Consider the following 10,478-nt stretch of genomic DNA (forward strand, 5'->3'; position numbering starts at 1 on the left):
TGACTAACTTCCTGATTAGCTTGAATCATCATCATAGTCTTTGTTGTGGAGTTTGATATGATAGACTTGTCAATTAACGGTGACCCTTAGTGTACCTAATGTAAAGTCTGTTACTTTATCAATCTAGCAACCCTGGACAGTTGTGTCCAATAAGGAAACCGTTCTTTTGAATATCCTTGAGGTCTGTTAAGTTTGAAGGCTGTTTACACTGATTGGTTTGATTAGGGCATCCCCTCAGACAAAGATTCAGACCACTATTGTAGCAGTACGCATGATTGAATAATATTTGTTATCAAATTAACGTTTGACAACTGCTTGCTTACTCAGCCATTTTAGATTACTGAGTACTATTAATTCTTTCAATAGCAGCACATTGTACAGTCTTGCAAAACATTCAGATTCTTCGAAATGTTTTGTCCAAATGCTTTTCACATCCTGTTATTTTAAGTATAAAACATTTTATTCTAGTAAATGGTGATGTGATCACTATTATCTCTTCCTTAGTCTCAAGAATATGTGGAAATGCCACAGAAAGGTGTTGTAATGTCTAAAATGTTATTGCAAAATATATCAAACTGCTTACCTTCAGACATCTTGTGAGGTGATTATCATCATTTTAAATAATTTGTTTTTACTCTACCTCAAGACCTCTGCCTCTATAGCCCTCTACCCCTATACGGTAGCCCTCTACCCCTATAGCCCTCTACCTCCATAGCCCTCTACCTCCATAGCCCTCTACCTCTAGTCATAAGCAGTCATCACAGTGCAACTGTCTTTGGTGACTCTGTTCACATCTGGACATTATTATTAATATTAACTTTTTTCATAAAGTGTGTACTTTCTTGTGAACTCAAGCAGGAAGGGCTTGTTGTTTTCCTAACATGATATTTACTTTTGTCACATTGTTTACTCTTTGTCCCGACAGGCAAAGGATCTGCCCACGTTCAAAGACATTGACTTCCTCACAGAAAATAACCGAATCATTATTGGCAACGAAGCTAAAGAGGAAGTTCTGGCAAAACTCCAAGCTGATTCTGAGGTAGGTAATGGCCCAGATGAGGTCTTCATCGATGTATGTTTTACGCCTGCGGCCTTCGTATAGTCACGTCTTACTGACTTCCAGAAATAAATGGACATTTATATGATGAATATGGATATAACTTTCTTTCTCTCTCTATTGAATGAAAGGCTGAATTTTAAGAAAATATGTGGTAGTTAACCTTCATACGTGAGGAAGTTTCTTTAAGATTGTCTGTATTTGACATTGACTATCAACAACAATGATGTAACACTGATAAGTAATGAAGATACATTAACACCGTCAACAGGAATTACACTATCAGCAGTAATGAACGTACATAACATTCTTATTTATTATGAACATTATGCCATTAATAGTTGTAAATGTAACAAAATTTGTTATCAACAACACACAGCTCTATCAAATTCAACTGTCAACTTTAAAATCCTAAACAAATCCTTAACAAATCTAGCGATTACCACACCAATGTGATTATTTATTGCACTAATATTTACCACAGCTATTAAAGGTACATGGTCAAGAACATATAAGCTTCACTCACCTAAGAACAAATAGTTTTTTCTTTTTGTCCAATTTTGTTTTAATGTTACCAGTAAAACAGTCCGTCCACTTATTTGTCTGCTATCATAGTATACCAATGCAAGGTAGTGTGTTTGGAATAGCAAAAGCTTTAAAAATGGCGAACAGCTGAGTAAATTTCAAATTATTGCCTCCATTTTGTTCATTAGTTTCTGGCAGAACTGAAACTGATGGACTACAGCTTCCTTGTGGGCATTCACGACGCAGACAGACACGAGAGCGAGGGTCAGGAATCAGAAAGCGAAAACGACCTGAGTGAGAACGACATCCTAACGCCCGACGACTCCGGTGCTGACACCCCTCCTGATAGTCCCAGTACTCGACCAAAGCATGTCACAATCGGTGACTTTGACCCATGTATTGATGTCTACGCCATCAAGAGCTTTGAAAGTGAGATTTTTTACTTAAAGATACAGTATCAATCTAATGTAAAAGAGGTGTATGGTAACAGTAGTCTCCGGAGCAAAGAAGTTTGTGAACATTGTCACCCTATCAGGAGTCACAAAGCTGCCATTTGCAATTGGATCAGAATTTTCAGAATTGTGGACACTTTCCAGTATTATTCAAAATAAGCTCGAAGTATTTCAAACTAAAATACCAAAGATTTTATCTTCCGAAACATTTATCTACTTTTATCAATAGTCAATGAATTTATGAACAATCAATTACTTTATCAATAACTGAATAATTTAGATGTTTCTTATTAGAAAATAATTGATTTATTTTGGAAAAGTATTTATTTTTTTATCTAAATGATTACTATCAGCTTTGAATGCTTGGATAATTTTGAACTTAGGAACCAAGACTATGAAGTTTGCATTTTTTTATATTTTTTTTTATGTTTATCATTGTTCTTTCCCCTCTCTTCTTGCAGAAAGTGAAAAGAGAGAGATTTATTTTATGGCTCTCATTGACATCCTTACTCATTGGGGAGCAAAGAAAAAGGCTGCTCAGGCTGCAAAGACAGTGAAACATGGGGTAAGTTTACATCTCATTCAGGACTGGTGTGGAGAAATCTATGGCACTGAGCTCATTCTGATAAGTTAGTTTCTACAGAATTATGAGTATCATGTCGTATACATACATGTTACTTCATGACATATGACACTTCAACTGTGTGTGTGACAAAAGTATTATGATTAAGTGATAACTCCTGAGAAGGGTTATTCGGTAGAGACGGTTACTCTTAAAGAGGAGCAATGGAACAGAGGAGAATCTCAAAAGGCGACTTGTTTTAGATCGTAGGAGAAGCTACAGAGGAAGAACGACAAGCTGAAGCAAGAATAAAACAAAATTGTAGATAAAATGAACATAGACTAGATCTTGGAAGAGTATGTTACTGGTGAGACCGGAGAGACTGAATCATAAAGCTGGCTTAATAGATCTTGGCTGAGAGTAAACAAATGACAACTTGAATTCAATAGGTTAGCCTTTCCAAGAAAACTTAGTTAGTAGATAACTTAGTAGATTTTGATTCCATGAAGAACTTAAAACTAATTATATAAACTATCAATAATTTCTTTGCTTCTTTCAAAAAAAATTATTTTAGTAATATTTGAAATTTGATTCTGTAAGTTTAATTATAGTACAAATGGTAAATGACATTTGGGACGTGTCTGACGAACCACTTTTGCATCATAAGTAATTATATCTTAATCTACATTCAGTGTTAACTTATTCATATCTACAGTTAAACATAAAATGAATTTTCTCTCTTTCTTTCGTTTATAGGCAGGTGCTGAAATTTCCACCATTAAGCCAAAAGAATATGCTAAACGGTTCACAGAGTTTATTGGAAAGGTCATCGAATGAGAATTTGTGGATTGTAGAGAGAACACAAAGAACATTTTTCAAAGAAGTTTGGTTGCTGGAGAAAGTTAATAAGGAATGAGGGGTTTTAAAGATGGAATCCACTGCTACATGTTGAGTGTGGACTGATGAGATCTTGGAACATATTGGGAGAAGAGAATTAAAAAATTTAAGATTTTTATGTAAAAATTTCAACTTGTAATGATGTTTTATTATTATTACATTTTCAGCTCTGCTATTTTTCACAGTAGTTGGTCTGTGTTTTGTTGTCACATTGATCACGATTTCTGGACAGTACAGTATCACAATTGAAAATTAAGAAATTTAAAAAAAAAATTCAAAGAGTGAAATGCCTAATTTCATTTCTTGAAGAGAAAAAAATATATACATATGACAGGGCTTTGTGGAATTCTAAAGGTTTGTTTATACTTTACATTCTGCAATTGTTTTGAACAATATCAATTTTGGATATATTTTCAGAAGGCTGTAATGATGATTAGTTGGAGACCATAGGAATTTAATAGCATGAAGTATTATATATTGGCTGTAGACATGTAGGGGATATCTGGTATGGATGGTAAAGAAAAGACACTAAGAGGGATAGGCCTACAGTTACTAGTAGACCGGTAGCATGGATGTCAGCCTAATATGAGAAAGTCCTAATGGATTTTACCATATCATTATAAAGGACATATTTCATGAGACAGCATTAATGATCTTTAAGGAGAGATACCAGGGGATATGATAGCATATATTAGGGAAATCATTAGTGACTCATTTTGATGGTAACAAGGGGATATTACATATCCCATTATTATAAGGGAGTTCCTACTATGGGATAGTGTCCATAATGATGTATCCAATAATGGGAGATGTAGGTGGATATCAGTACTATCTAATTATGAGTATTGCATGCTAGGGGATATGCATGACCCATTTAGTGACATAGCAGGGGATATAACCCAGTATGCAGGATATTTATCACCATTTGTGAGGCATATCCCATTCTGAACCATTCCAGAAGATATCAATCTTACCCACTTAGAGCATGTTTAGTCATATTTCAATTTGAGCCATGCCATGTGATATCAGACTCGACAGTGATGGGGTAAATGCTTGTCTTGAGATATTTTCACTAGCTTACAATTGAGTGACAGATTGGTCACATTAGGTGATATGCTCTTAGAATCATGGCCAATGGGAGAGTCAGTAGATAGAGATGGGTTAATATCTCACAGGTCAGCTCCATATTATTGTTTTGTTTTTGTTTATGCTTTGGACTAGGAATTATGTTTTTTTTACCACCAAGATCTTGTGTTGCAGCCAATTTTATCTCTGATGCAATTGATTTGCTACTCTCATCTTGTGTTTCTTTCATATATTTAATATCTCGTTATGGTGATGATGTGACATCCCGTTATGGTGATGATGTGGCATCCCGTTATGGTGATGATGTGACATCCCGTTATGGTGATGATGTGACATACCGTTATGGTTATGATGTGACATCCCGTTATGGTGGTGATGTGGCATTACTAGAAACAACTCTGGGGCAGTAGCATAACCAATGGCTAACTTAATGTACCTCAATCATACCTCCCCTCTACTGAAACATTTCTTTCCATCATGTCCTGATAGTAAATCTAATAGGCTTCTCAAGCCTTCCCTCTCCCCCTTCTCTTCTGCCCCTCTCTCCCCCCCCCCCTGCCTCAAGACGAATGCTGGTTATGCTACTGCTCTAGCTTATTAACTTTCTCCTTCATCTTCTTTTCACATATGAAAGATACATTCACCCAAAGTATTGTTTTTTACAGTTTTTGCGTTCAAGTAACTAGTGTTACAGCAGTTTCTAAATCAGTAATTAAGCAACAGCTTTCTGTCCTCAATTAATATGACAGGAAATTTGAAGAGAACTGTTTTCTCTATCTCTGTTTTTTTTGGATCAATTACAGGGTGATAGTTTGTGTTATGCCATGGTGTCTTGCCTACATATAACCTAAGAGGAAAATAGATGATCACTGTGAATATCTCTTGATGGTACAAACAGTTACTTCCTTAGTCAAGTTATCAAACTTGTGAGAAACAAAAATTTAGTTTAATTATTGAATCTATCTTAGCTCTTTATGGTTGTCTTTTAAGTGTTTCTGTAGAGGGAGGTCAAGGGTTTTCAAGGCCTTTCAGATTAGTTTAGTTAATAAACATCAGCCATAGTTCAGAGGAAATACAATTCCACACACGCAGCTGTAAACAACAGAAAATATCTGGAAAGTGGAAATAACATAATTAACTCCCAAAGTGGTATGTACTCTATTTTAGAGGCAAGTGTGAGAAGAGATTGGATACAGACAGTGTGGTCAGGTTAGATGTTGTATGTTGGATGGTTAATGTGGCTCACCTTCTCACATTTGTGTACACTGCATACACCATGATAGCACGTATTGGATATGTTGTAATGCTAACCCTTTGACGCAGTGTGGTCACTGCCAGGGAGGCTGTGAGTGATCTATTTGGATGCAGAAATTTTCAGTAAACTTTTTTTCCTGCCCATATGACCTAGCTAGCGTGGGTTGTAAGCATACATCACTAGGGTGTATATAAGCAAGTAGGGTTCCATTCTCACCATGAGTGAGTGATAACTGTAAGCTGCTAACAGCTATCACTTAGATGCGTTAGTATGAATTTCATAGTTTTAATTTTAGTTTTAATTGTGAGAGACCTCTTGGCCTGTATGGTTGTGGCTTCTGTGACTTGTATTTACACACAAAGAGTAGGTACAGCACGTTGGCCTACAGTGGAGGTACAATAATACTTGCGTGGGTTGTAAGCAGACATCACTAGGCTGATAACTTACCAATAAACCATACCCCTAACCAGACTGTTCATATGTGTACATTGATCACTATACTGTACAGTAATGGATAATTTTGTATAGCAAGTCATGAGCTAGTATTCTTCATGGAGAAGAACTTAGGTTGAAGATAGGACAAGTTTGACATGATGCATTAAAACATTCACTTTTCATCTTCAGTTTGTGTCCATAGTGAAGTTTTCCTCACAACTACCTTTACACCTAGGAAAGATGGATTGAGAAAATTGCAAAGAAGTGAGGAAAACAATTTATGAAAATATTAAGACTTCAACCTCAAGCTTGCCAATTTTTTATCTTAGAGACCATTAAAAGGAAACTCTTTGTCTACTGAGAAGTTTCTCCTCATGAAAAGAATTACCATTGAAGAAGAAATGTTTTGAATAAATCGACATGTATGCATATCAGCAGATAATGTGAAAATTAGATGAATTAATTCACAGATTATGTGAAAATTAGATGAATTAGTTATATTTTGCACAAATTTGAATGTGTAGTAAATGGTTGAAAGGTTTGGTAAAATGTGAAATTAAGGTTTTTCTATTGATCTTCATTAAGTTTTAGTCTCATATTTTGGTTTTTTTTTTCCCTCTTTAAAGTGCCACACTTTTCTCAACTCATCAACTTACACATCCATAGAGCTGCATTCTTAAAGGTCATCAGAAGTATCTCCTAATATAAGAAAAATGTTGTAAAAAATGATGAAAGTTCTGATAAGTACTCTCTAGAATGTTCTCACCCTGCAAATTATTTCCACGTATGATAAGGAGTGTAAAACTAGACATTGGGTAATCACAGTATGAAGAGCAAATGCTTGAGAGTGGCAAAGAAAGACAGGGTGGAATTTTGAACATTAATGACCAGTATAAGACTTTCTAATACATATTTGGGATAATACTGATGATATTTGAACATTTTGAAATGTGTCAGTGACATTCAAACAAGTTATTATTTATATTATAAAGTATAGCTATACCAGCACTTTCAAGGAATTTGCTGGTTGGCAATTTTTCTATTTTTTAATTGGTTTATCTCTTCCTCTCTGTATATCAAGATAAATAATGGACCATTTTATTAATTTGAAGACAAAGCTGTCTATTTGGGGTACAAATTTGATTTTTTTTTTTTGGTTATTGCATAATTACATTTGCTTGCAACTATTATTTTACCTACTGTAGTCGCAACCGAGACTTGAAGATCATTTACAAACAGTTCCAGGGTTGTGTGCAAATAAGTATATTTCTTCTCATGTAATTGCAGATTGCGAGACCAAATCTCATTTGTGTTTGTTGTCCCATAGCTCACACCGTCACGGATGTCAGGAGCAATCAAAGTTATGTCATTAGGCCATTATAATTTTGATTTGATTTTATCTGGTGTCTTATTGGTTGATATAAGAGAGAAATTATTATGTGAAAGAAAATTTTAGTCGGTTGTGTACAAAATAATTGTTGTAAGCTGGTGGATGGGCATTACCCCCTGCCCTCCCCCCCCCCCCAACGTCCTGAGGCTACTCTAGTCACGAATAATAAGCAGTAATGACTCTATCTGACAAGGTGAAGTAACTTGTCAACACAACTCAAGCATATTCAATCTTTAGGTGATGAGATTCATACATAGATTGATTCCATAGTTGTGTCATAATATTGCACTTAGCTCATCAATGCTCGGCAGTACCTGATTTACAGATCTCTGAATTCATTTCGAAAATGGTGAATTTACGTTTTTTTTAGTTGGATATGGAATTTCTACTATTTAAATTAATGGATATTGTGGATTGCTTTAATTGAACCAATGATATATTGGTGAAATAGTTTCAGGTTGAAATGAGAATTCCAAGAGCAAGATTTATTCAGCTGCTTGGGTTGTCCATACTTTGCATATTGGTGCTTTAGTAGTATAAATCTTGTTCTGGACTACATATTCCTTGTGACAGTTAAATGATGCTTGAACAGATACTTTGCATTAATGATATAACCCATGAAAGTGTTTGTGCCTGGCTTCTCAAAGCAGCAGATAGTCATCATATTGGAGAGGTTATATGGAAACAAAACTTCTCCTTGGAAGCTATTGAGCACAGGATGTGGCAGACACCCCATAGTGCTAAAGGATTTTTCATTCTTTGTGGGAGAGAGGGACGAATAATCTGTTTCAAAAGAGGGTGCCCCATTGTGCCATAGGTAACTTGTATTTGGTATTTCTACTTCACTGGTGTCACTAGGATGGAGTTACAAGGGAATTGCTAACCCTACATTATCTCCTTGAGCAAATGTCGTGACTAACATTAATGTACAGAGAGGACTCTTCAGGTATGGATGCAGACCTAATGATTCTTTTCTCCTTACAATTGTTCCACTGAGTTCATTGGTTGTCTGAGTATCTTCCAGCTGTTCAATCAGTTACATTGTTTGAAATAGTGTTAGTATTTTACCTATAAAAATCTCTGAAGGTCTCAGTATTGATGCTGACATTTGTTAGCCAGACATGTTTGATGAGGATATTTTGTAGGGTGAAGGTTCCTGCTGTTCTTCTTTCGTAAGGGATTTATTATGTTTGCACCTTTGTCATGTGTCTATGCATGTTTGTAGCCCTTTGTCCTGATTGTAATATAAGTAAAAGCTAAGATAAAGTTATAAGCTTAATATACAGGATGTAAACTATGGTAAACTGTATTTTTTCTTTCATTACATTCTGAGTGACTTTTTCTCCCCAATAGCCTCAATGGTTAGCACAAATGTAGCTGTTTTTAAACAGTTTCATCCTATAAACCAGTGGCGGAGCGTCCATACAGTCAGAGGGGGCGGATGCCCCCCCCCCCCCCGACGGACTCAAATGGACTGCTGGCGCCCTTTTCAGCTTTTTACCACTTTTTACTTATTCGCGATTATTGACTTTTTTATTGCGCTCTCAAATACCTATTGACATTTGTCACAATTTGTTGGTGCAATTTTCTGACAAAATGGCGATGACACATTTATTCTTCGTTTATCTTCAAATTAGCAATGCCCGGAAAGGGTCATTTCCGGCGATGTAGGGAGTATCTTTACTCAAAAAAACCCGCCAACCTGTGTGGCGCTCCGCTTAGATAGTGCCGAAAGCGCCCCTATAGACCATTCTCGCCCCCCCCCCCTGACCAATACCCCAAGCTCCGCCACTGCTATAAACCATTTAAAAATTACACAATCAGGAAACAAAATTAGTTATTTCCAAATTTAAGGGGAGCATCTACATTGAAGATGCCATTTAATGTTACGATTTTTTTCGGAAACTTCTGAACTTTATTTTCTGAACTTCTTGATAAGTAAGGTTTTTTTTACGGGAGGGCGTGGGGGGGGGGTATACATTGTGGGTTTTGTCCGAACTAATTTGGCTTTCAACGCTTTCGACCAACCTTAGCTATATAGCTGTTAAATGTTAAACTGAATGTTGTGGAATCCTGGACCTTTTCGGCTAAGATCATGTGTAGTATCTGTTCCCTTTCGAGGGGAATCTTGATACACACCTGACGATAATCACACAGTCACAATGAAAGGGGACTGGGATTGAGAGCGGATCAGTCGTTCGGTTTTTTTTTTCTCGGCCAGGTTCTTTCCTGGGTGATTACTTATAAAGTATCCCGCACCCGTCTCATTGCACACTTCAAACTTATTCTTAACTGACAGAAATGACGTTAATCAAAACGAAGTAAAGGAAAAAGTTCAATGGATTCGGCCGTAGCAAAGAGACAGCGACTCTACTCTACGCACAAGTCATCTGAAAATGAATCTGCCAGGTGTAGTCGTTAGGACTTTAGTTAGGCTAATAAGTACTATAGGCCTTCAGTTCTATAACACTCTCAAAGCTAGTTTGAGTAAGCCTAACATTAGGCCTCCTATCATAACGAACAGGTTAGGCTGCTGAGATTATCGTAGCCTACGTTTATCAAGACGATAACGTTAGGGTCTTAGACACAAGTCATAGAAATTGATTCTATGACACAAGTATATTAGGAAAGCAGAGCATACATTTTTTTTGTTTAAAATACACTGGTATTAGCAATAAATGTAGTAGGCTATGTTAGACTAGAAAAGGTTTTTATCCAACTGAGCCTATGACACTAGTAGTGTTAGTGTAATACTTGTTAGGGCTGAATGCTAGGCTAGACTAAGTTAGTTTTGTGTGTAACTTAGGATATTGAAAGCC

The 10,478-nt window shown here is 36.2% G+C and overlaps 2 protein-coding genes across 5 annotated transcripts in view; both read left to right on the top strand.

Moving 5' to 3' along the window:
* LOC139958623 (phosphatidylinositol 5-phosphate 4-kinase type-2 beta-like) overlaps nt 1-8,956 on the top strand; it is a 31,518-nt gene extending 22,562 nt beyond the window's left edge. For all 4 annotated transcript variants that reach the window (XM_071955832.1, XM_071955833.1, XM_071955831.1 and 1 more), the window contains 4 exons: nt 926-1,039; nt 1,771-2,011; nt 2,496-2,599; nt 3,353-8,956. In XM_071955832.1, coding sequence (XP_071811933.1) covers nt 926-1,039; nt 1,771-2,011; nt 2,496-2,599; nt 3,353-3,433 — 540 coding nt within the window. In that variant the 3' untranslated portion in view covers nt 3,434-8,956. The remainder of the gene's footprint in view (nt 1-925; nt 1,040-1,770; nt 2,012-2,495; nt 2,600-3,352) is intronic.
* A 1,084-nt stretch (nt 8,957-10,040) lies between these two features.
* LOC139958617 (tRNA endonuclease ANKZF1-like) overlaps nt 10,041-10,478 on the top strand; it is a 28,863-nt gene continuing 28,425 nt past the window's right edge. Inside the window, exon 1 of the mRNA XM_071955816.1 lies at nt 10,041-10,068. Within this exon, the coding sequence (XP_071811917.1) occupies nt 10,056-10,068 (13 nt within the window). The 5' untranslated portion in view covers nt 10,041-10,055. The remainder of the gene's footprint in view (nt 10,069-10,478) is intronic.

This window comes from Apostichopus japonicus, chromosome 18, assembly GCF_037975245.1.
Source record: "Apostichopus japonicus isolate 1M-3 chromosome 18, ASM3797524v1, whole genome shotgun sequence".
Classification (NCBI taxonomy): domain Eukaryota; kingdom Metazoa; phylum Echinodermata; class Holothuroidea; order Aspidochirotida; family Stichopodidae; genus Apostichopus; species Apostichopus japonicus.